Source organism: Erpetoichthys calabaricus, chromosome 3 (assembly GCF_900747795.2).
Source record: "Erpetoichthys calabaricus chromosome 3, fErpCal1.3, whole genome shotgun sequence".
NCBI classification, from domain to species: Eukaryota; Metazoa; Chordata; class Cladistia; order Polypteriformes; family Polypteridae; genus Erpetoichthys; species Erpetoichthys calabaricus.
Window position 1 is genome coordinate 78,520,295 of NC_041396.2, and position 26,649 is coordinate 78,546,943.

Below are 26,649 nucleotides of genomic sequence, written 5' to 3' on the forward strand. Positions count from 1 at the left end.
TTGGTGTCACAATCACTCCTAATCCATTAATAGCTGTTTTTTTGGTGTACTCCAAGATAGTCTTAAAATGGAGGACAAACAAACTGTAACTGCCTTTACTTCACTATTAGCACATAAACCTATCTTGCTCAACCACTTTTAAGTCAGTGGGTAACTGATGGGGCGGCACGGTGGCGCAGTGGGTAGCACTGCTGCCTCGCAGTAAGGAGACCCGGGTGGGAGAGTTTGCATGTTCTCCCCGTGTCTGCGTGGGTTTCCTCCGGGTGGCCCGGTTTCCTCCCACAGTCCAAAGACATGCAGGTTAGGTGCATTGGCGATCCTAAATTGTCCTTGGTGTGTGTGTGCCCTGCGATGGGCTGGTGCCCTGCCTGGGTTTGTTCCTGCCTAGTGCCCTGTGTTGGCTGGGATTGGGTAAAGCAGACCCCCATGACTCTGTGTTAGGATATAGTGGGTTGGATAATGGATGGATGGGTATCTGATGTCCTATACTATTTGAAATTGGAAAAAATTAAATTCTCACTTAGTGCATCTGTTCAAAATGTTTTTTAAATATAGTGAGATCTTAATTAATAACATTTTAGAATAAGCATTTATATCAGGGAAGAGGACATTCTACTTTTTTTTGTTGTTTTAAAGATTTCTTATTGCTATTGGCACTCATCTCTTTCTTTAGGGTGGGGGCTGAATTCTGGTTTGTCCAGTCTGACTTAATTGTATGTAATTTTATTTTATTTGTTGTATAACTTAGACTTGGTTGTAAGGAATATTATTTTCTTCAAATAAAATCAATAATAAAAAAATTACAACGCAAATAAATAATTTGCACCGCTACACAGTTGGAAGGTGATTTATATTGACACTTTGAAGTTCATGATAAAGACAGGACACTTTTAACTTAACGGCAAAGTTTTTAATGATGTTAGTATGTTAATAGTCAAAACGTTAACGACACGATCCATGACTGATGTTATTTTTTTCAGTTACATGATTAGAATATTAAGACAACGCAAGGTCAGTCATTACCCAACCCGCTATATCCTAACACAGGGTCACGGGGGTCTGCTGGAGCCAATCCCAGCTAGCACAGGGCACAAGGCAGCAACAAACCAGGAAGCGAACCCAGGTCTCCTTACTGCGAGGCAGCAGTGCTACCACTGCGCCACCCACAAAGCAAAGTATTTAGAAGACTATAAAAAGATGTTTCCAGAAAATGGAAAGCTGCACGCGAGACATTCTATGTACAAGGAAATATATCAAGCTGGACGTACGTTTAATATTACATTTATTAAATTATAAATTAAGTGTCAGCATCGTGAGATTCCGAGTTATTAGACGATAAGCAACTTTAACTAAACTCTTTAAAAAAACAGCTGAAAGGATGTATTAAATTCAAACATAGACCATTTTTATACTTTATCTAGGTTGATGTATTATTATTAACAAAGAATAATTCTATATTTCAACACCCGATACTAAATATCTCCACCGTATAAATTACCATTTGTCCTCAATATGCCGACAGTCCTTTTCACGGGCCTCCCGCTATGCACTTTCTGTACAGCAGGTGGCGCTCCTCTGTTGTTCATATTGGGATGTTCGACCCCCTCACAATTTGGCGCTGGAAGGTTACAGCAAAAAATGCTTGACCTCTCGTAACAACTCTAACAACCGTTTTCGTATACTGTACAGTGCAGTAATAATCACCCTCGTTTTCCACAGAGGGATAAAGGTGTATGAGTTATGTTTTAAATAAAAGACAAAATATATTTATATTGGCAGAGCTGACTTGAATTTGCAGAATATCGTTTTATGCATATCGGAATTTCAATTCACAAATCGTATCATATTCGTGAGTCAGTTCCAAACATATGCATACAATCCGCACTTTAATGCCGTAGGTGCCATAATTACATTTACCTCCATTCAAATTACGTGTCCTGGTGTTATTTGTTTATGTCGTGGAATGTGAAATGTTTTCTTTTCTATAAATATCACCAAATTTATTTTTAAAAAGAAGGGCGATTCTGCAACAGTGCAATCTGTATTTTGAAATCAACGCTCAATATTGTCAGGTTGTGTACATTATAATAATGTGCACATCCTAAAAGAATGAATTCGATGAAATGACGCGCTGATTCATTTGAAAAAAAAAGGATGAGTTGGCCCAAAACTGCACGACGTAGTCCAACGTTTCTTTATTCATTTCCTCTCCTCGTTTAACTTGCCAAATACGACACGGGCCCTTAAAAAGTGTCTCGCCCCGTCTGCAAATACGGAAAGTACTATGCACAATTTCGACTGAAAAAAAGCAGCTCATACATGTGTACTAAAGAAGGATTCAATTACTGATACCATGATTCACATTCCCTTGATATTGTAAATCACTTTATATGTGTATTGCTCTGACAGCGAACCGCTAATGTGTCGCTCCGGCTCCACCGGTATCAGCATTACTTATTCCACTTTAACGTATCATGGAAACACAAAGACTTACTCAGCCCAGGCTTTCTTGTACGTAGGTTTCAATCAAAGAAATGTTAACTATAAAAATTGTCCCCTCCTCCACAGCTCACTGTCTTAAACCTGCGGGGCATATCGGCAGGTAAGCTACTGAGAACGCGCCATGAGCAGACTAGTACTCTGACACATGCAAGGCCTATGTAGCCTGTTCAGCCTCCGGCAATTAGATGACTCTTTTAAATAACCTACTGTGTAAAAACCATTTCTTTTGGACGGCAGATATAGTAAAATACATAATTAATTTAGAGCTCAATAATATTTACAGTTTGTATATTACGTATTACTTACAGTCAATTGCAGAATGCCCCAGAATTCTTTGTGTCTCATGCAAATGACTGTTGAGTTTCTTTCAACTAAGGCAGCAGGCATTTTGTTTCTACACCTGAAAGAGATTGATGTGAAGTCCGTTAATGAACTATTATAATTGTATGTGTTCAACATGTTAAAAGTTGATCTTTGAGACATTGTACCCCAGTTTTTCTCTTAAGTAGGAAAATTAATTTTCTGGTGTTGATAAAGCCCATTGATAGATTTGTGGCTACCTCAAAATTCAATATCTAAAGTCTGTCCAGTATTTTTGAGTTGCGAAAAAATGTGAAAACTATTCTTCAAGTAAGTTTCCTTTGGGATTAATACATTTTTCTGATTCTGATTTTTCTCTTTTTCTGATTTCACTCATTATCTATACCCACTCTATATAAAAGTACAGGCTGGATTCTTTTCCAAATCAATCTTACTGAATATAATTCCTCAAAACATTACACAATTTGATTTTTTTTAAAATGTAGTTATTACTTGAATTATCAGTGGGGAATTGCAATATACAAACAACAAACTTTAAGCATAAAAAATATACCTAAGTATACTTTAGAATGTAAACTATGAAAAAATTGACATTCGGCGCCGCCGAGAGTGGCAGCCTTTTCAGCAGCTCCGTGTAGGACTATATGTGTATGTGTATTTTTCTACTTTTATTTTTCTATTTTTATTTATTGATCACTCCTACCACTTTATTTTATGTGGATTCGTTCCCTGGACACACTTACTTTTACAACATGGGCATGGATTTTTACACGCCGAGACTCGCCTATTCAAGTACTCAACTTCGGGCGCTGAGAACAAATGCCAGTGCCGGTGTGGTTCCATATTTACCCGATGAGGTAAGAAGGCGGTATCGTGGCAGCAGAGCCGGCACTAAGCTTAAAATGAAGCGGCTTGCGAGAAAGTGGCGTTTTAAGCCTTCGGTGCCTTCTGTTATTCTGGGGAATGTGAACTCAATCTCAAATAAGATCGACGAACTGGCTGCGCTGGTGAAAAATGTCAGAACTTACAGAGAATGCAGTTTGTTGTGTTTCTGCGAAACGTGGCTAACTAACACCATCCCAGATGCTAATGTGGAGCTACCCGGGTTTAGCACCGTTAGAGCGGACAGAGACGCAAGTACCTGTGGGAAGCACAAAGGAGGAGCACTCGCTCTCTATGTTAATACACGGTGGTGTAACTCTGGACATGTTAAAGTCAAAATTTCCACTTGCTGCAGGGACATCGAACTGTTGGCCATAAGTCTGCGTCCCTATTACTTGCCCAGAGAGTTTGGGCACGTCATTGTTGTCATCGTGTACATACCTCCTCGGGCGGACGTGGAGATAGCGAGTGACATCATCCATTCTGCTGTTGCTAAGTTACAAACGCAGCACCCCGAGGCACTTGTGCTAATCGCTGGAGACTTTAACCATGTGACGCTGGACAAAACATTACCTGCATTCTCCCAGTATGTGGACTGTAACACCCGGGGAAATAAGACTATTGATTTACTGTATGCAAACGTTAAAGACGCATACAGTGCCACCCCGCTGCCTGCGCTTGGGAAAGGAGATCATAACCTGGTTCTGCTTCAGCCTCACTACAAACCAAAAGTGAGAGTCCTACCTGTAACCAAACGATCATTCAGGAAGTGGACCCAGGAGGCTGAGAATACTCTGAGACAATGTTTTGGAACTACAGACTGGGATATCCTGCAGGGATCACATAGTGAGAACATTGAGGAGGTTGTTGACTGCACTACTGACTACATCAACTTCTGTATGGACACTTTAGTTCCAGTAAGAACAGTACGCTGCTATGCTAACAACAAGCCATGGATTACAAGTGACATCAAGGGCCTTTTGAACCAGAAGAAAAGGGCCTTTAAAGACGGTGATCAGCATGAGCTCAAGCGCGTGCAGAAGGAACTCCGAGTCCAGCTCAGGGCGGCGAAGGAGCAGTACAGGAGAAAGCTGGAGCAGAAGTTGCAGAACAACAGCATGAAGGAAGTGTGGGATGGGATGAAGATCATCACTGGCTGCAGCTCGAAGCAGGGTGCCACCATCGAGAGAGACGTGAAGAGAGCAAACGAAATGAACATCTTCTTTAACAGGTTTGACCACCCTAACCCACTCTCACCTCGGATTACTGCACTCTCTACACATCCTTCTGCTGATACCAACATAGGAGAGACATCCCCACCCACAATTACAGCAGCGCAAGTGAGCAGAGAGCTGAGGAAACTTCGTGCCAGCAAAGCAGCAGGTCCAGATGGAGTATCGCCACGACTGCTGAAGGTCTGTGCATCAGAGCTGGGGGGTCCTCTACAGCGCATCTTCAACCTGAGCCTGGAACAGGGGAAAGTCCCGAGGCTTTGGAAAACATCTTGCATCACCCCAGTCCCAAAGGTATCACATCCTGGTGAGCTGAATGACTTCCGGCCTGTCGCTCTAACATCACATGTGATGAAGACCATGGAGCGGCTGCTGCTTCACCACCTGAGGCCACAGGTCCAACACGCCCTCGACCCTCTGCAGTTCGCATACCAGGAGAAGGTGGGAGCGGAAGATGCCATCATCTATATGCTACATCGATCCCTCTCCCACTTGGACAGAGGCAGTGGTGCTGTAAGAATTATGTTTCTAGACTTCTCTAGCGCCTTCAACACCATCCAACCTCTGCTCCTTAGGGACAAGCTGACAGAGATGGGAGTAGAGTCATACCTGGTGGCATGGATCGTGGACTATCTTACAAACAGACCTCAGTATGTGCGTCTCGGGAATTGCAGATCTGACATTGTGGTCAGCAACACAGGAGCGCCGCAGGGGACTGTACTTTCTCCGGTCCTATTCAGCCTATATACATCGGACTTCCAATATAACTCAGAGTCCTGCCACGTGCAAAAGTTTGCTGACGACACTGCTATCGTGGGCTGCATCAGGAGTGGGCAGGAGGAGGAGTATAGAAACCTCATCAAAGACTTTGTTAAATGGTGCGACTTAAACCACCTACAACTGAACACCAGCAAAACCAAGGAACTGGTGGTGGATTTTAGGAGACCCAGGCCCCTCATGGACCCCGTGATCATCAGAGGTGACTGTGTGCAGAGGGTGCAGACCTATAAATACCTAGGAGTGCAGCTGGACGATAAATTAGACTGGACTGCCAATACTGATTCTCTGTGCAAGAAAGGACAGAGCCGCCTGTACTTCCTTAGAAGACTGGCATCCTTCAACATCTGCAGTAAGATGCTGCAGATGTTCTATCAGATGGTTGTGGCGAGTGCCCTCTTCTACGCAGTGGTGTGCTGGGGAGGCAGCATTAAGAAGAAGGATGCCTCACGCCTGGACAAACTGGTGAGGAAGGCAGGCTCTATTGTTGGCATAGAGCTGGACGGTCTGACATCCGTAGCAGAGCAATGGGCACTCAGCAGGCTCCTATCAATTATGGAGAATCCACTACATCCATTAAACAGTGTCATCTCCAGACAGAGGAGCAGTTTCAGTGACAGACTGCTGTCACTGTCCTGCTCCACTGACAGACTGAGAAGATCATTCCTCCCCCAAACTATGCGACTCTTCAATTCCACCAGAGGGGGTAAACGTTGAACATTATTCAAGTTATTGTCTGTTTTTTTATCTGCATTTTTTTTTTTTTATTATTTTTGCTGCTGGAATATGTGAATTTCCCCCTGGGATTAATAAAGTATCTGTCTATCTATCTATCTATCTAAACTAAGTAGCATAATACCATGAGAATTATGGGAGTTCTCAAAGTACTATTATGAAATATCATAATTTTGGATTATGGTTAGTGTTTCAATGTCCTAATTAGCATAATTCCATGAGAATTATGGGAGTTCTCAAAGTACTAATTTTCTCAAAATACTAATATATTATGAAATATAATTTTGGAGTAAGGTTAGTGTTTCAATGTCATTTGATATGTTTTCACGTAGAAGCAAAAAGTCAATGGATCAAAGTAAATATAAATAGGTAAAATAACTAAATGGGTTAAAAGAACCATATTCCTCTGAATCTTTACTGTAGACCAAGGTTTTAGTTTGGGGAACTTTAGAATTTTTGCAGTAGACAAAATTAGAAGTTGTTAGGCAGTAAAATGTAAGTATCTGGGGACAGTTTTTCCTCTGTCTTGTTATTTGTGGGTTTAGATTAAATCAGTGGTGTTTCATTTTGTGTGGGAGAGCAGGTATGAGAGGACAAGAAGGTTTGATATGGAACAATGTGTGGAAAATGGAGGTGGGGATATCATAGACATTCGGCTAGAGATGGGCTGTGTTTTTTACACACCTTTGTGCAAGGCTTTGAATTTGGACTTTGTACACAAATTTCAATTTGTTTGGCTCTGTGGTTCACATCAGTAACGAGGACTCTGACAGTGTGTCAAATTTGAAACCATAAGCAGAAGAGAGACCAGGAGGCTATGAATGAATATGCAGCAAAATTAAAAACAAAGTACAGGGAATCTGCAGATGTTACTTTGTGCTGTAAACAGAAAGACTTGTATAAGACAGTCAGGCATACAATGGAGGAGGGGGCAGACTCTGACAATAAAGTTTGAAGTGGGGTTATGGACAGCAGTACAGCCAAAAAGGCTGGAAAAATATTTGAAAGGATTTAAACTGGATAATGGTGTGGGGGAAATTATGTGTGAGGGAGAGGATATATAGGCAAGGTCAACGCAGACAAGGATATCTCCAAGACCAGACTGTGCCCGGGTGGAGACAATCAGACTTGTGTTTTGGGAGCACAGGTGGACACCAGAAATGTGGGAGAATGTGAAAGGATTATTGATGATAGTAACAGATTCCATTTTTGTCATATCTGTTTATTTTGAAAAGGAGGGACTAGCTGGAAATGGCAGAGTTTCACAGGAGGCCTTTTTGATATGGTTTGTTATTTGTCTATCAAAGAGGTACATTTGGAATGCCAGGTGTATCCTAATAAGGAGGTTTGTGACCAGAGATTGTGCCATTGTTTGGAAAACAAGTTCAAAAGGAAAATAAAGAGAGAGATTGAGAAGTGGGATTTCACAGCTGCTGCTAGGGAGAAATGAAAGGGCTAGTGGATATTGGGGAATGAGGAATAAGACTTTAATGGGAATTGATTTTAAAAATCCAAAACGTAAGTAGTATGGATTTTTGGTCCAATGTATTAGAGGGATGATGGTTTCAGTTAAGCGATGGGAATGGAAAATGTCTGTGTTTGATAAATGTAGTACAATGATATTGTTGTGGATTGTATTTTGTACTGTGTAAATACAAACATATTTTTAATATATATAAATATATATGTATATATCACCAGGTGTAAGAAGGTACAAAGTGCAGGGTGATTTAGGTCTCTGGGAACTGAAGAATCTTCACATTTTCCGAGCGAGTCCAGATCTTGAGCACTGGAACAGTTAAGAACAAATCATCAGGACATTTATACTACATCCACAAAAACATACCTGTTGGTAAGACCACCCATAGCTTTAGTCAGTGTGTATTTTTACTTCTCATGAAGGAAAATGCAGATTATTTATTTAATGAGAGTGTTACTAGCAAATTTGTAGCTTAAGAGCAGTGCTTTACAAGCAGACCTAATCCAAGTCATATAATGTAGCACTGAAATGTTTCCTTTTAATATCAGTCTTATGGACTATGGCCCTTTTTACACAACACTTTCATTGTAGACACATTATGCATTTCTCATGTCAGAGTTTCTGGGGGTCTGCTGGTACTGTCACCATTCATTAAGGTGTAACTGTAAATTTCTGTGATTTTTGTCCTTTCCTTATATAAGACTAGGGAGCTCTGCCCCCTGCTCGCTTCGCTCGCCCACCCCTGGGTTTGATTTACCGGATATACAATTTAAACATTGTTATTTTCATGGGAATTGTTACATATGCATTATTTTCACTTTTACTTTAAAACTTTTGTAAAAGCAATACTTGTCCTATATTTCCGGCCCTGGGCATGGTTAAATCTTTCTCGCAGGATGTATAACGCTGCTTGCGTTGTGATGGGGGAGCGGCTGAACGCATGCTAAGGAGATGCTGTTGGATCATCTGCTGTCTTCCTGCTGCTGGCGAGCTGCGTGTTCTGCTTGTCGCTTGTCGTTGTTTTAAGAGCTGGGAGCACATGATGTCTGTCTGTCAAAAGCATTCCAGCAACTGCTTGGTTAGATGTCCGTGATCTTGTTTTAAATGTTGTCTCGCGTGACGTTAAAGTGTCTTCCGAGAAGGTCTCCCTCCCAGGATTTTTTTTTTATAATAGAGAGACATGTTATGCACAGTACCTTCAGGATTGTGGCAACCTATTCTTTATTTCTTTTTTTCCTCCTTTAAAGAAATTTGTGTCCAATAAATTTAAGAATTACTTAAACAGCTATTCTTTCCTCACCACACAGGAATGAACAGTTTTCCCCAAACTACAATTTTTAAACTGCTTGATGAAGTGTATAATGCTGTCACCAAAATGCATGACCTAAAAATGATGCTAATAAAATTCAAACAAGCCAAAATTTAAATAAAAAAATAGCAAGTCATAGAGAATTGAATATTAAGTTAAATTGTAATTACATTTGCATGCAACATACACCGAAAAAATCACATTCCTGTAATCCAGGTATAATGTCCATTTAAATATCAGCATTTACAAGGTCAGTGTGAAAACCTAACCCTAAACATACAGTAAATAAGTGCAGGAGGTAACAGGAGAATCCAAAATATAAATGTGAACAAAACTCGTACTCATTTGGCAGATGTGAACTTTTTAAAAGTAAATTTGTCTGTGTAAAAAAGAGAGAGATTTATTCATAAAAACAACAGTGATTGCTCTGATACTGGTAAAAAGAAGTGTTCTCTTCATGTAAGAAAGACATTCTCTGGTAGAAGTGCAAATCAGACACTCTGAGATCAGTGTCAAAGTTCCATCAAATAGGCTTTGCAACTCAAATTTGTTTAAAATCAGTGTATTATAATAACTGCTTTGAAATGCTTTGCCTCTATTCAATTAAAAATAGCTTAGAAAGAAGCATAAGTCACTGTTTTTACGCTAGTGTATTGTTTGTGCAAGCTGCTCTTCTTCTTACGAAAACATTTAAAGGCTTTGCCAAAAAGTTTCAGTTGTCATTTATCGAAGTGTGATTTATATTAATTTAATCTAATTATATATATTTTGGTATAAAAATATATAAACAACACAATGTTGTTAAAATCACATATTACATTTTTAAAAGTACAGGCAGAAAGCTTTAACCATCCTTTTATTGGAGCAGCATTCAATGAATTGCTGGCACATTACGGTGTTTTGTATTGGGCTTATGAGGGAATTGTACATTATTGCATATACCATGTGAAGTATTACAGCCTAATGTATTTAGTTTGATAAATGTGAACACCAGATGAGATCATTTACTACATTATATTCATTTACTACATTATATTCACTATAACTCAACTGCAGAATGCTGTACAATCATTACAATGTTTAGCATGTCAATCAAGTGTTCAAAGTAAAGGTAAATGTAACTTTACTTATATGAATTATTCAACAAATAAGTAAAAAAAGCATGCAAGTATTTGTTTTAAATTGTTCATTGTTAAGAAATGGTTCAATATTCATTGTGCATATTTTTGTTATACTGTGCATATGTGCTGTAAAAAGTATGTTGATGATACAGTAATTTTTGTTAAAGAGGTAATTTATTAACACAAACAGCTGGGCCATAGTTTGATACAAATTTGGACTAGCCATACCATGATATTTATTTCACCTAACAACCTCATTGTGTCAACTGCATATGGACATGTTATTTGTTAGCACTGTATTAAAATGTATAATCTTCCAAAGTAGAGTGTGAAGAGTTAAATATATATATTGGAAACATACTTTATTTATAATGTAAAAAGTTAATTTAATAACAGCCAAACTTTTAACAGTTCTAGTAAATAGCACCTTATAGACAAGTGTCTTTTTGCCATGTCGGTTTTCTAGTTGGGGTAACCAGGCACTACCCTTTGATCCCACTGTCTTTTCAGCACATCATTTTCCTTTCAGCACAAGATGGTTCACTATTATACGAAGATGTCCTGCATGATCTTCATCTTGATCATCCAGTCTCTCCTCTTCTTAGTTGAATTTGTGCTGGGGTACCTTGGAAACTCAGTTACCCTTATTGCAGACTCATATAAAACACTCTTTGGAGCACTTGCCATATGCCCAGAATTTGTGGTAATACGCAACATGAACAAACAATCTTCAGAACTATTTACCTATGGACTCAGGCGGACCAGAGTGATTTGTAAACTATGCAGCAACTCTTTCTTCGTGGGGCTTTGTTTTAGTGTCATCACACTAGCTATTACGGCTCTCTTTCAACCGAAACAAAATATGAATCCACTCCTGGGTTTGATTGTTGGGGCAAGTGGAATTGGCATCAACGTTCTGACAGCCGTCATGGTCCAGTACAGCTGGTCCAGCAAGAAAGAGTCATACAACCCCAAGAAATCACAAAAACTGAATAGGATGGACTGTAAAAGAGGTGAGTTTAAAACTGTTGTTTAGTTTGGGGGTTTGAATGTAGTAACCACTGAATTAAAAAAAGAGTGTAGAATGAAATGTATAATAAATAGCATTACTGTGGAGTGTGAAGGTTCTCACCATGTTCATTGGATTCTTCTGCAGGAAATGTGGCGTCATCTACACAGGACAAAGTTATTAAGTCAGGTTTAGTGGGGATTCAGATTTCCTTAGGTGAGTTATGTGTTTTTTTTTCCTCTGTCCCATAATTTGAAAGGGCTCATTTAACGGTCTTGGCTTGTGCTTCGTCCTGGCAAACTTAAGCTTAGCATCCTATTTTATTAAACAGCAAACTGAGGTTGAACAATGAGTAATAAATGTTATATATGAGGGTAAATCAAAAAGTGAAGGCAATTTGAAAATTACATCGTACCCACTACTGATAACAGTACAACATATTCATCGAGACTTATGGGTAGTTCAAACACACAGTGCAGCACTCTGATGTTAGTCTAGTTAAAGCCACGGTCAAATGAACATGGATGCCACTCTGCAGGACTGCATCATTATTGAACAACACGCAGTAGTGAGATTTCTTTGAGCACAGTGAGTGTAACCTGCTGAAATTCACCGAAGGATGTGCAGAACAGTAAGCTGTTTGGGTACCCATCTTGCACAAACATTACAGTGCCCCATCATACACTATGACATGTGCAGATACATATCTGATATCCAATTGTTCAGCAACAGTGGACAACATAATCTCTCAGTCTAATCTGATGAAGGCATTCACCATGTTTTTGCGGGCTTTTGTGTGCGATGTTGATGGTAAACCAAATCGAGCTTCAGCTGTTGCACTTCTTCTTCCAACTTTAAATCTGTCTACCCATTCGTAAATGTTTTTGAGACATGTTGTTTTCATGTCTGTACTAAGCCAAAATCCATCACAAACGTGTTGTATTGCATCAACATATATCCATTTAAGTTACTAAATAATTTTAAAATTGCTTTTTTATTTATGTTTATATTTACAGTATGTGGTAACTCCAACAATTTACTTTATGAATCCTAGTTGATACTGACAGATTAATATGCATATGCATGTTGTATGTTGTTTAGAATACATATCTACATGGGTGCAATCTTTTACAAAAGACTGGTCAACTGACAGTGAGTGACAACAAGCAGAAGGAGTAGCAAGATGATATTGGGGAAGTAAGGGCCTGATGGACAATATCAGAGTAAAACAATTCATGATAAAAACTGTATTAGGGACTGTGAAAGGCACTATATAGGCACCTGACCCGACACAGACTGACAACGGAGGCACAGGTAAAAATAAAACAAAAGGATTTATTTTCTTCCACTGGGGGGTCACGTCTTCCCCGTGTCCCTCAGCTACAGCACAGTCCCACAAAGCACCACACAAAACTAATCAAAAATATACTTCTTCCTCCATTTTTGCCAGGCAGCTTCTTAGTCTTCGTTGTCGTCATCGTCCTCGTCCTCGTCGTCCTCCTCCTACCGACTCTCGCGCCTCAAGTGTGGCTGCAGGGTCTTTTTATAGCCCACCCGGAAGTGCCCACACAGGCTCGTTAAGTCTTGCAGCTCCCCCTGGCGGTGGCCACAGAGCACAACAGAGATGAGCTCCGTTGTTCCATGATTGTGGCCCCGATGTAACCTGGGGGGCTGCCACCAAGCGTTCCAGGGGACGTAGTGTGCACCCCATGGCTTCTCCCCCAGAATCCACAGGACATATACAAATTGTAAAATGAAGTTGAAGGATTTACAGCCAGAAGTACATGGCTTGGTGCAATGTGTTCTAGGATACAAAGGGAACCCATATTGTGCAGATGTGGAAAAGCAAATGTTGTATGAAAATGCCTGTTTTGTTCTGAATGACCAGGATCATATTCCTTGTCTTTCTCACTCTTTATAATATAGAATATTGTGGTTGCTGCACAAAATCACACCAATTTTACCAGTAAAAGACTGAGGGGTGATCACCTCATTTTAAATACATTAGAAGATTTAGGCCAATATGCAGTGCATGCACTGGCACTGGAAAGAACGATGTAGTAAATGCAAAAGCATTGTGTCATGATGTTTTAGTGACAAAGCTCTGATATTGACAGAGCATGGCATTTCAATATTTTAAAAAAATACATGTTTAAAAATGCATAATTTCTTTTTAGATTAGATTAAATTAAATAGAGAAAATGTTATTAATCCCATGGGGAAATTCAAATGCATACAGCAGCAGAAACATAAAAAGCAACGATACAAACTCACAGGACTGTATTGATGGCCAGTCAGTCCAAAATAAAAAAATAAACTTAACAAGAAGATTAGGAAGAAGGATTGAACTGATAGCTGTGGGCAGAAAAGCCCTCTAATGGCACTTCTTAGCACACCGTGATGGAATGAGCATCATTTGCTAAATGTACTCCAAACAGCGCCACCGGTAGGGGATGGAGGGGATTTTTCATGATGGCATCCAATTTTGCCGTTACCCTCTTTTCTACAACAGCTTCCTACGTGTCCAGGGTTCAACCTGTGATGGAGCAGGCTTTCCTGACAAGTTTGTTCAGGTATTGTGCTTCTTTTGAGCTCAAGTTGCTTCCCCAGGAGAGTGTAACATAGAACACCACACTGGCTACTATGGACTGGTAGAACATTTCCAACACCCTGCTGCACACATCAAAAGACCTGAGTCTCCTTAGCAGGTACAGTCTGCCTTGGCCCTTCTTGTATAGTGCCACAGTGTTGTCAGGCCAGTCCAGTTTATTGTTTATGTTAACCCCTAGGCATTGCCCCCTAAAATGGTGACTAGTGTCAGATGCTTCTTGTCCACCAACAGTTCTTTTGTCTTCACTACAAGACAAAGTCATCCACAACCTTCCTGTACTGTTACTCATTGCCATTATAAATGCAACCTGTGATGAACGAGTCATCTGAGAATTTCTTTAGATGGCAAGCTCTGGTATTGTGCCAAAGTCTGTTGTGTAGAGGGTAAACAGGAAGGGAGACAGGGCAGTTTCATGAGATCCACCAGTATTACACAGCATCATTTCTGACAGGCTGTCCGCCAGCCTCACAAACTGCTGTCAGTTGGTCAGGTAGTCTATGATCCAGGAGGTTGTAGAAGCATCAAGATTTAAAGCCTTGAGCTTTTTCTCCAGTTGATAGGCAGAGTAGTGCTGAAAGCACTGGAAAAAGTCAAAGAACATTATCCTGATTATACAAGTGGGAGCAGGCTCTGTGGAGCATGTAGATGAGAGCATCCTTCACATCTATATATGAATGACAGGCAAACTACAGTGGATCCAAATGTCCTAAAACCAGGGGTCAAAGCTGTTTTAGGACCAACCTATCAAAGGTCTTCATATGATGTATGAAGTAACAGCAACTGGTCCGAAGTCCTTGGGATCACTTTAATGTCCTTTCTTTGGCACTGGGCTTATACAGGATGTTTTCCACAGCTGGGCAGCCTTCTGCAAATTCAGGTAAAGGAAGAACAGGTGCTGAAGGACCACACAGTGCTGGCTGGCGCAAGTTTTCAGCACCCTGGGGCAGACTCCATCTGGCTCTGAAGCCCTGCTTATGCAGAGTTTTCTCAGCTCTGTCCTCACTTGATCAGCATAGACTGTTCATATTGAGTTGCCACAGTTTACTTTAATCTGTTTAAACTGAATGCTTGGCAATATATTATTATCACATTGAGTGAGTTACTGCAGTATATCATATACACTTGCAATATAAAATTCAGTTTCTCACTGATTAGCATATTAGTGAAGTGTTAAACACTGCTACAGTAAAATGGGTTTTATTTCTAGCAGGTTCTGAAAATGACTAGATGGATGATGGGTGAATAGAAATTATCCCCATCTGGAAAATTGCAATTTGCTCTATTTACAAATATTGCGGATGTTATTTCATTTCATTGTAGCCAGTACAAAGAGAACTGCCTATTGTAGACTGTATTTTATGAACTTCAGTAGCTGAAGTGAAATTTTAACCAGGAGCCTCTTTTCTCATGTCGTCAAAACATTTGGAGATTTTATCATTTCAAACAAGTCCTAACATGGTGCTCTGTTTTATTAATTAGGTGCCAAGATAGTAAGTGACATAAACAATAAAAAGGTGGACAAGAAGAGAAAAGCATTCAATACAAAACGTAAGGATCTTGTTCTTGTCACAAATTTCTACTCCCTTTACCATATTTACAAGAACTTGCCATGCTGCATTGGGTGATTTCTTAGCTTTGGATGTATTAATATTTTTCTTTTTATTCCTAGGATTTCTGTTACACGTTTTTGGAGATACACTCATTTCAGCTGCAGTAATAGTGAGTTCTGGCATATTCTACTTTTTGCCTCTGGAACCTAAAGCCCAGTGTAATTGGAAGTGTTATGTGGATCCTGCCATCATACTCGTTACGGTTGTCATTAGGGTAATGCTCCTCTATCCTGCCCTTAAAGTATATGTAACCAACTTGATGCAGATGACACCTGAAGGAGTTCAAGTGGATAAGATTTGTAAGTAGTTAGAAGTATTTTAAAACTAGTTTTAAATACTCAAGGATTATTACATGACCAGGCACACAGCAAACAATTTAGATAACTACTACTAAGGGCTCTAAACAATCCATGTAAAGTATAACTCTTAGACTGGTGAAGGCCACCTTCCTTAGACTGATTTTCAGAAATGACACAAAAAGGTGGTTATATATATCCATAACTTACAACCCTATATGTCAAAAACTATGATATCATCTACGGCTTAGTTTGTTTTCATCTAAGAGAGAACCAACTTAATGGAAAGAATATGACCCCAACTTCTAGCTTTCAAATATTGAAAATGAATGCCATGCAACCGTGTCTCCAGGGGTCACCTAAGTCACCAGTTCCCCCTTTATGACCCTCCAAAGTATATGCTTCAGCTGTGCAAAAAAAGCAACACAACCTGAATGTACAATCTTGGAGGCATTTAAATCTCAAAGGTATTTCAAAAACACATAGAAGAGTAGGAAATAACAGGTTCTGTTTGCCTGAATAGTTTGTTCCTATGAAAACGTCCCTTATAATTTAATGTTTGACTATGCAAAAGGGTGATATATGTATTATATTAGTAGAGGAATGCCCCAACTTGCTTTTCTACCTTTGTGAGAAAGGGTATTGTAAGGAAGACTATTTAGTGTATTGATCTGTTTAATGTGCCAATGTCAGCTTCCTGAACAGAGAATGCTTTGTGAATCAAATCATCCAAGAAGATCATTGGAGGCGGAGTGGTGGCTCTGAGGCTAGGAATCTGCACTGGCAATTGGAAGGTTGCCGGTTCGAATTCTGTAAATGCCAAAAGGGACTCTGCTAAGTGTTCATGGTTTGTTGGGTCTGCCACAAAAAAGACATTCTGTGAAGTTGAACAGTTCAGGTACCATGCTACAGTATCTGCCAACACAGCACACATTTCTTCAGGAATTTAAACTAGGCCATGCATAGCAGACAGAGTACATTTTTGCTCATTGGTCTGGAAGTCTGTAAAAACCTCAAGTAACAATACTTAGCCATTATACATCAGATCCTAGCAAGGCCACAGAGTGCTATAACAAGGAGATGGTTGTCTCCATTTTTCTCACTGGTTATAGAACTGATGTCCACTGTACTTTGTATTGGTTTGCTGTAGGTAATACCCATATCTACATCCTGACCTTATGGTTCTAAGCACACAGGCTGTTTCTGTTACTGGTGGTCTTGTTAAAAAGAGGACAGAGGAGGAAGAATGTTATTGGAAAGACTTTATTGGAGAAAGAAGCCATGATGACTTCTGGCTAAGCTATCTTTCTATCTATCCATTTTCAATCTGCATATCCATTTCAGGATCACATGAAGCAAGTGTCTATACTTTAGTGGGAACTAACCCTGGTTGGGTATAAGTATGTTGTAAATCACATTCATGCACACATCTACGCTCACTCAGTGTCTTTTGAATGTGGGTGGAAAAATGGATTTCCCCAAGAATGACAAATTCAGACAGGAGAGCATGTGCAGAACTACCCACAAACAGTACTTCAGCCAGATTTTAAAACTAGGACTCTAAAGCTGCAAGGTAGCATTGGTAACCACTACACTACCAGGCTAGCAACATGTTTTTCATTTTGTTTATGATAAGTACATGCTTTCCAGGTTTAGTCTCATCTCACAGTGTTGTCACTTCTTGCTCATAACAGCTTGGAGTTTTTCCTTGTCTGCTTAGAGAGTCAAGGCTGGGGGGTTGTCAAGAGGCCTGTTAAAGCCCATTGTGGCACTTCTTGTGTGATTTGGGCTATACAAAAATAAATTATACAGTAATCCCTCCTCCATCGCGGGGGTTGCGTTCCAGAGCCACCCGCGAAATAAGAAAATCCGCGAAGTAGAAACCATATGTTTATATGGTTATTTTTATATATTTTAAGCCCTTATAAACTTTCCCACACTATTACAAACATTTCACGCACAATTATACAGCATAAACCCTTTGTATTCTCTTAGATATTAGGTAAGATTCGTTGAAATTATGTATGTAAACACAGTTTACATACAGTAAAACCTAAATATTATTTTAAAGATTTCAAGCGTCTCCGATATCACATATGTTACAGCCATTACGACAGACAGGCCACCAGCAATAAATACGTACAACGCAAGAAAAATTGTATACAGTAAAATGTGTGTACAGTGACACTAAAGTATGTACATGTAATAAGTACTGTACGTAAATAATTAATTATGGTTACTCACCAACAATGACACGACGACTTGTCCGATAAAGATGAGTTTAATTTTACTGCACAACAAAGGAGAGCGTTACAGCTCTTCTAAAGGAGCCTCTTCAGGCGACTGTTTAGCACCGCCGTTGTTCTTCTTCCATCACTCTTCAATCCAAATCCCTAGAGCAGATTCCATCCAGACTACTGCCTTATCACGTCCACTTGCAACTCATTTTGCGCCCTGGTTAAAAGACACTGCGGCCGTAGATCTTATATGCTTTTCCTCCTTTTTAAATAAAAAGAATCGTGGACTCATCGTGTAGCTGTTTCCTTCCTTCAACATATCCAAAACTTTTACCTTTTCTGCAATCATTTGCATCTTCTGTTGGCGCTTGTGCACGTTAATGTTGAATGAGTGAGATTACACTTCCTGGTTAATGCAACACTCTGTCGCTGAGCCAATCAGCAGCACACAGGAACTTAACCGTGTGCTCTGATTGGGTAGCTTCTCAGCCATCCGCCAATAGCGTCCCTTGTTTCAATTCAAATGCGTCCCTTGTTTCAATTCAAATGGGCAAATCAACTGAGGAAGCACACGTACTGTAGACCGCAGACATCCGCGAAGCAGTGAAAAATCCGCGATATATATTCACATATGCTTACATTTAAAATCCGCAATGGAATGAAGCCGCGAAAGACGAAGCGCGATATAGCGAGGGATCACTGTATTGTATTGTATTGTAGTGCATGGCTGCTCAGCTGCTTTTTTATTTAATGTAGTTTAAATTCCTGGAGCCTCATGTATAAATGGTGCATATGCACAAAAATGTTGTGTATACCTGTATCTACGCTCACTTCAAGATATATAAAATATAAACTTTGTGTAAAGCCACGTACATTTTCACAGCAGCCTCACACCTTACATACGCACTTTTCTGCTCGGTTTTGCACACTGGCAGCACCCAGCGTCAAAGCAGTGCTATTGTTCCTATGTCATTTACCTTTCTTTTTCATATTCACATCCATGACACGGGTATTATCAAATACAACGAAATTAACTGCATATCGTTCACAAATTTAATTCACTGATTGTAATCAATCTGTAACAATATAATGCTGCACGGAATGGCCAAACTATTCCAACTACCATGGCTGCTTTAGTGTTTTTACAAGGCATCTCATATGTAGAATTAGAATACAACTCGTATTTATAAATGATAATGACTAAGTCAATGTCGATTTCCAAGAGCTGAGCTATCCTTTTGGAGCTGTGTACCGAACATTACAAAAGCAGACTCTGAGGAATTGTGCTCTACCTGCTCCTTTGCAAGCTCTGTCCACTCTCAAGTTTTTAGCCACTGGAGCTTTTCAATGTGAACTTGCTGACCAATTGGGTATTTCACAAACATCACTGAGTTGTCTCATCCCAGCTGTATTGGATGGTATTATCCGTTTGTCATCCAGGTAGACAAAATTTCCTTACACTGTGGTTGAACTGGCAATTCGCAACAACGTCCAGTTTTCCAAATGTAATCTGAGTGGTCAACTGCATGCATTTTGCTATTGCAATGGCGCTGGACAAGTTATATCAGCCAGGGATGAATCACCAAAAGAATGAGTAGAGCCTATAACAACGGGAACTCCACACAGACAACAGGTGCTTTTTCCAATTAGTCCGGCAAAAGGCAAGCAGTCCTTTTAAGGATAGTGAGTTACCTCAAAGAGCCATGTAAAGAGCAGAGAATTGATCCATTGTGGTGTTTGGTGCAGACGCTGCACTATAAAAGCGCCTTCAGAGAATGAATTTGCTTATGTAAATAGAAATAATCATTTCCACTCTATTATGTGCTGCTCTATAGTCAAGCATGTAACGTACTACATAATGTGGCACACAATCAAGGCTTGCCCGTACCTGAAGAGATGTGATATAATGAACCTGGCCTCGACACACCAAATGATCAGCCGAAATCGGAAAGCAATATAACTTTGTTTGAAGGTAATTAGCAGAATGCAAAAGCAGGCAATCAGATGCATTTATTTTTTAACCAGTTGATTTAATTTGTGGTCAATATCAGATAGTACAGCCCTTATATTCCTTAGTTCATTGACCACATCTCTTATAGCGTCCACTATTGCATTTTGTGACATCAGAACAGCATTTGTCAGCACACAGCCAGATGTGCGCCCAGCGGTTTCCGAGGCAGAGATGTGTCTGCAACCAGCATCTGAAGATGTGCTGGGCACATAAGCACTATCACAGCATGGAGTCGCGTCATTGGCATGGGGTAAGCATTTGCAATATTGTCTAAAACAGAATGGTGGGCTGTGACTCGCCTTTTCACTTTGACTTTCTGAGAACTTTTTTTATTTAGGGCACTGTGTGACTTTCTGAACTTGAACTTTCCAGTGTCTCCACCACTCTGTATCACTCCATCAACTTCCATTTGTTGCTTATACCACTGCCTAAGCCAACAAATAGTACATTTTTCCTTGCCTCAACTTTGCTGATATTCTTCTTTTTTCCATATGCTTTTGCCATTGTCTTTTAACAAAACACTGAACAGAAGGGGCAATTTATTTACATTGATTTGCACATTCAAATACGCTATATTTCGGGAGAAGTCTGGGTGGAACTGTAGGCGCATGCACATGCGTTAAATTTCACATTCATTGGGATTTATAAAGGGGAAGTGCGTGGAACTTGGCATATACATTTTTATGCTTTTGGATTTTTTCGTGTGTATACACATTTCTAGTTTTGTCTGTACGCCATTTTGTGTGAATTATGTGTACGGTGCTATACATGAGGCCCCTAGTGATTGCAGAAGGCCATATTTCAGTACAGAAATAGACATGGGATATAAGAATTCCAAGCTCATTGAAAGTTTGCAAGATGAAAAAGGAATTTACTCACTGAATACATAAGGAAGCAAAAAGAGATGAAAGAGAGAGAGAGGGGCGGGTTGGTACCCTGCAGATGTTTCAGAAGAAAGGATATAGAGAGAGTAGACTATAAAAATGCAGCAGTACCATAAAAACAAAGTCAGAAGGCACAAGCTGTCTTTGACTCAGAAATATACAATTGATGGTGATGTTCACCCAACCTGCTAGGTAGAGCTGTTCAATATATTGAATTTTCAGTTCCATATATAAGAAAAATCAAAATGCAAAAGCCAATATCTCAATGTTCAGCACTTTTATTTGATATTCCATTAACTCTTCTGAATGCAAAATTAAAATCTCCACTGCTTTTTCAAAGCAGTTTCACATTGACTCCACCTATGTTGCCTGACTGTGATTCGTGTGAAAGAAAATATAGCAAGGATCAGAATAGGAAGTACTTAGAATAGGTAGGGTTTTCACAGGGATGACAGTTTAAGCAGTATATCATCTAAAGATAAAGCATGTTGCTGCTTATGAAGAGTCCATCTAGACACATCTGGTGCCTGCAATGTACCCTTCTGGAACTTTGTTTAACAGGGACCCTTTATCTTTAGATGTTATACTGCTTAAACTGTCATCCCTGTGAAAACCCTACCTATTCTAAGTACTTCCTATTCTGATCCTTGCTATATTTTCTTTCACACTAATCACAGTCAGGCAACATGGGTGGAGTCAATGTGAAAATGCTTTGAAAAAGCAGTGGAGATTTTTATTTTGCATTCAGAACAGTGTGACGGATGGCCGGGGCCCATGCCTGGCCGGGACGCCCCTGCAACATATGTACCAGGGGGACAAGGATGGGAAACCCAGTATCTCCCCTGGACACTAGATGGCAGGCCCCCTGGGTTGCAGCGGTGCCTCAGACTCCCCCAGGGCTTCATGGGGGTTGGAAGTTTGTGCAGCCCTGTTGGGTTCTACAGGTACCGCCAGGGGGTGCTGCAGCAGGAGCTACTGACCCCTTTTGGGCACTGGTTTCGCCTTACCCGGAAGTGCAGCCGGATGTCGACAATCAAGCACCTGGGCCATGTCCGGGTACCCAATAAAAGGAGCCAGCAACCACCACTCAGTGGCCAGAGTCAGGTGGAGGAGGACAAGGTTGCCTAGGAGGAGTCGTGGTGGAAGAAAAGAGAGTGTGATTTGTGTGTTGGTTGGGACAGTGTTGTGGCTGGGGGGATTACAGGAAAGACGTGCCCTCCAGCTGAAGAAAATAGTTTATTTTTTTACACGTGCCTCCGTGTCCATCTGTGTTGGGTTGGGCGCCTATATAGTGCCTCTCTTACAAGAGTTAATGGAATATCAAATAAAAGTGCTGAACATCAATTGGATATTTAATATATAGCGCATTCATTTTATGTTAACGTTTATAAATTCAGTGTGCTGGTGATTTTTGAGTCTGTTAAAATTATTGGAGGAAGTCAAATATACAACCATACTACTTAGTGAGAAGAAGTTAGCAATATGACAATAAAATACAATTAATGAACTAAAAATCTATGTAATTTTATAATGCCGTGTTTTAATAAGGAGATCATACTGTTCTTTGGGATTAAAAGTTAAAGTAAAGTTTTGCTGTCTTGTTGAAACAGCTCCGTGACCACCAAAATCTGACAGCCCTCACAAAATTTCAGACACCTTTTACAGATTCTTTCTTGGCACTTACCATGTAAAGTACCATACCATATCTATACCATAGAGAATTAAGTATTCAAGAAGATGTTAAGAGCACTGAATACAAAATACAGGTTGTCCAGCAGCAAATACAGTACTTACTATATTGGCAGCTGTTACAAAATAAATATCCTTACGCATCATACAGACTGGTAAAAACAAGAAAATGCATGTATATGTAAATACACCATTAGGAACGATTGCAAATGATGTACACCATAAAACATAAAACTGTAAACCATATACATGTGTTATGATCTTTGATTTGTGAGGTAATGAATCAAAAGCTTCACTGTTCCTTACGTAAAACAGTCCGAGAGAGAAAAAAAGCAGTATTGACTGAGTGGCAGGCACAGATGACAGTAAGGAAAGCACGGAGTCTAACTTAATACATACAGTGGGTACTCAAAAATAAGCTGAGGAGATATAAAACAAAAATGTTACTCTGAGGTGGCAGTGCTATTCATGAAATTGATTAATTTTGGAAAAAAATGTTTCTTTTACTAATATTATTGTGAGAAAATATACCAGGTTTTGGATTTTGTACAGAAATCGTGCACATACAGTACATGCTTATGTGATCTCCCATCTTTAAGGTGTTTTGAGAACATATCAGGACATATCGAGTATCTCATTGTGTGTCAAAATAATCTCAATTTCAATTTAAGGTCATATCACAAAGCCCTACAATAATTATTCAAAATACACCTTAGTGTGCAACAAATACATTGTAATTAAAAAACAGTAATACAAACACTAACCCAATGACCCAAAATAGTCTACGGTTATTACATTCACATTTGATTCAATTTAATCTTGTATATGAAATCATATGTGGACAACTAAAAAGAATTGCATATAACATTCTGAAACCCAGTTGGTTCAATGTAGGTTTACACGGGGATATAGCCTATCCCAGCAGCTCTGGATGCATGGCAGGAAACTGTCCTAGACAGACTGCAAGTCCATCACTGGGACCAGACATGTACACATCCAACTCACTCGGGGCTATCGGGAATCACCAAGCCTCATCTGCACATCTTTGGAGTAAGAAAGGACTAACCCAAGGAAAACCATAGACAAAGTAAAATGGACAATGACCAGACAATGACCAGATACAAGGTTCAAGCCAATGGGGCCGGGATCAATCAGTCAATAGCACTACTCAATATTCCCCTGTGCCACACTAAATATAAAATAGGAGCAAAACAATACAGCAAAATAAATATAGGATTTGCATACATATAAGCACATTTTGTAATTTTAAGAAACATAGCGATCTATATACTTTTTCTCTATTTGGATGCATTTGAAAGAGAGTTGAAGTGGGGCAACAATGTTTATAAGATTAGAACAGTACAATTGAATAACAATGCCTAAAATATGCAGTATATGAGACATCTACATTCAGTATTTTTATCATTTACCTTAATAAAAGGGTGTTTTGTGTGTCTGCCTACTTGCTATGTCTCTGATATTCCAACAGATGGCACACCACAAACATTAATACTGCATTTACGAATCCAAATGGAATATAACAGAGACATACTGTATGCATTGCATGGTGCACTGCAAACATTAATGCTAAAGTCTACATTGATTACTTAGGAGGGTAGTACTGCTAGTACATATGCATTTTTTTAACAAAGGTGATTCTTTTTGATTTTTCAGGTGCAGACCTGATGAAGGTCACTGGCGTGCAGGGAATTCATGAGCTTCATGTATGGGAATTGGAGACGGACTGTAACATTGCCACTCTGCATTTAAAGTGTGCAGACTCAGTTGCATATGAGAAAGTGTGCTGTCAGACAAGAGAAATCTTTCACAAAGCTGGGGTCCATTCCATCACCATCCAGCCTGAAATGACCCATCAGGAAGAGCCAACAGAGGCAGTCCTCTCCTGTACAGCCCCCTGCCAGTTCAAGATATGTCAATCAATGATGTGCTGTGCACTTTTCTCTGAACGTGGCAAAGTCCACAGCGAAGTTAGCAGCCATCCAGCAGATGTTTCTCTGCCTAAGTCCAACATCCTGGGTAATGATGGCATCTGTGTCACTCAACTCTAGGGGGTTTACTGCCTTTCTGTACTCTTAGCTTCAACCACATTTTGCCTTGAGGTCTGTGTAAAGACAGGCCCTCAATTTGCATTCTATTTGTCATTACTGAATCTGTAATATTGGTTCACAAGTCAAAGTGAATTAAAATTTTTACGTTTATATGATTTCAGATCAGTTGAAATGTCAGTTACATGGAGATCACCTTCTTTTGAGCAAAACAGGACACAATTGCAGTATATGCAATCTTGCCACATTCTCATTGAACCTTACGGTTAATTCACTGAACAATGGGAGCTTTCCAGTCTGACAACTTATTGGTCTGATCATATTTTTTTCTTGTGCATAGCTGTCCAACATACAATATATACTTATAGGTTTGTGGTGTCTAATTAAATTTTCCACTTAAGCATTTTTTAAATAAAATGTTTTACATGTGTACAGGGGTTTTATTAATATGTGTACAGAGTACAGTGAAATTATTACTTACTTGTGCTCTAGCTTCATGATGAATGAGTACTGTACAACTAATTAGACATTTACAATGATCAGTTCATAAATATTAGGGCAATGCAGTCATTATTCTGCTGTTTAAGCACAGCAAGCTTACAGATCCCATGGGGAGCACATATCCTGCTATGATATTGGTGTGGAAGGCAGCCCGGACATGGACAGGTAGACATGATTTTAAAGCACCACAACACATTTATTTACAATATTTACACACACAACCCCAAAACTCCCCCAAAGTCCAGGCCTTTCCAAATGCCTTCTTCACCGCCTCCACTCCTCTCCACCAAACCCTGTCTATCTCCTCTCCCAACTCCAGCCATCGAATGGAAGGAGGTGGCCCCTTTTATACACACCCGCACATGCTCCAGGTGCCTCCCGATTAGCCTCCGCCGGCACTCCCCAGTGTGGCGGAAGTACCGGCTGCGCACCCAGAAGCACTCCGGGTGTCCCTGGTCTTCTTCCCCCCAGCACTTCCGGGCGTAGTGGAAGTGCTGAGGGCCAGGGCTCCATAGGCATTGGGGCGCCCCCTGGCGGTGACCACAGGCCCCTATAGGGTTGAGCTCCCAAGCTCAGTTCACGTGGTCCCCAAAGCCACCAGGGCGGTCGCCCCCACGTGGTCTGGAGGAGGTGTAAGCCCTCCTCCGGTCCTCCTGGGCGTCCCGGCTGGGTACCACCCCCAGCCTCCTGTGACACTGGATATAGATGTTAACAGTGTCGTACCAAAACAGAACTGAAAGTAAAGTTACCTTTCTGTAACACCACCAGCTTTAGTCTTAATGTTAATGTCACATACATTTCTTATTCTTTAACAGTTGAATGTGTGGAATCATTTTAATTCAGTGGAGCCATTTACAACTAAATAGTATGGAGTCAAATTTTATTTTTTGAAAAATCAGGGAGCAACAAAAACTAGGAGACTATAATATCATGTAATGCCTCAGGAAAACCTGTAACTCTTTGAGTTGAAATGACAACAGTTCTCAGAGAAAAGCTGGTGTCTCTGTGGAAGTTCTTTCCTTATATTGGGTTGTTAAATTGATTTAATGAGTGGGATCGAAAACACTTAAAAACCCAACATGGAGAAATGGTTCCACAACTAGCCTTAGCAGTAAAAGCCAAAAGCTGACACCACCTAAACTACCAGGCCAGCCAAATGCAGGGGTTCTGCCTGACAAGCTTTAGCACCAGAAGCTTTGAAATGACAAGGCAGGTGGGAAACATGATAGGCCCAGTGTGACAAGGACTGTGTCAAGTCCAGTAACAGTCTTGGGAGCTATCCAGGAAAGCATGATCACTGGAGGCTGTGGGACCATTGAGAATTGGGGAGTATTGCAGTCAGAACTCATTAGAAGCAAGGTGGTAAAGGCAACAAC

General features: G+C 40.1%; 1 protein-coding gene across 1 annotated transcript; it reads left to right on the forward strand.

Annotated features, from left to right (window-relative positions):
- The first annotated feature begins 6,914 nt into the window (after positions 1-6,914).
- LOC114649294 (zinc transporter 10-like) lies at positions 6,915-24,794 on the forward strand. The gene is made up of 5 exons (XM_051924584.1): positions 6,915-6,944; positions 10,870-11,372; positions 15,459-15,527; positions 15,649-15,888; positions 24,381-24,794. Exons 2-5 carry the CDS (start codon positions 10,895-10,897, stop codon positions 24,773-24,775), a joined length of 1,182 nt encoding a protein of 393 aa, XP_051780544.1. The 5' UTR covers positions 6,915-6,944; positions 10,870-10,894; the 3' UTR covers positions 24,776-24,794.
- The last annotated feature ends 1,855 nt before the right edge of the window (positions 24,795-26,649 follow it).

Bases quoted from the DNA above. Each gene is read 5' to 3' on its own strand.
- LOC114649294 (XM_051924584.1), top strand. From the start codon at position 10,895: ATGGTTCACTATTATACGAAGATGTCCTGCATGATCTTCATCTTGATC. The intron at 15,528-15,648 runs GTAAGGATCTTG...TTTTATTCCTAG, and splicing joins AAAAGCATTCAATACAAAAC to GATTTCTGTTACACGTTTTT. The intron at 15,889-24,380 runs GTAAGTAGTTAG...TTGATTTTTCAG, and splicing joins AGTTCAAGTGGATAAGATTT to GTGCAGACCTGATGAAGGTC.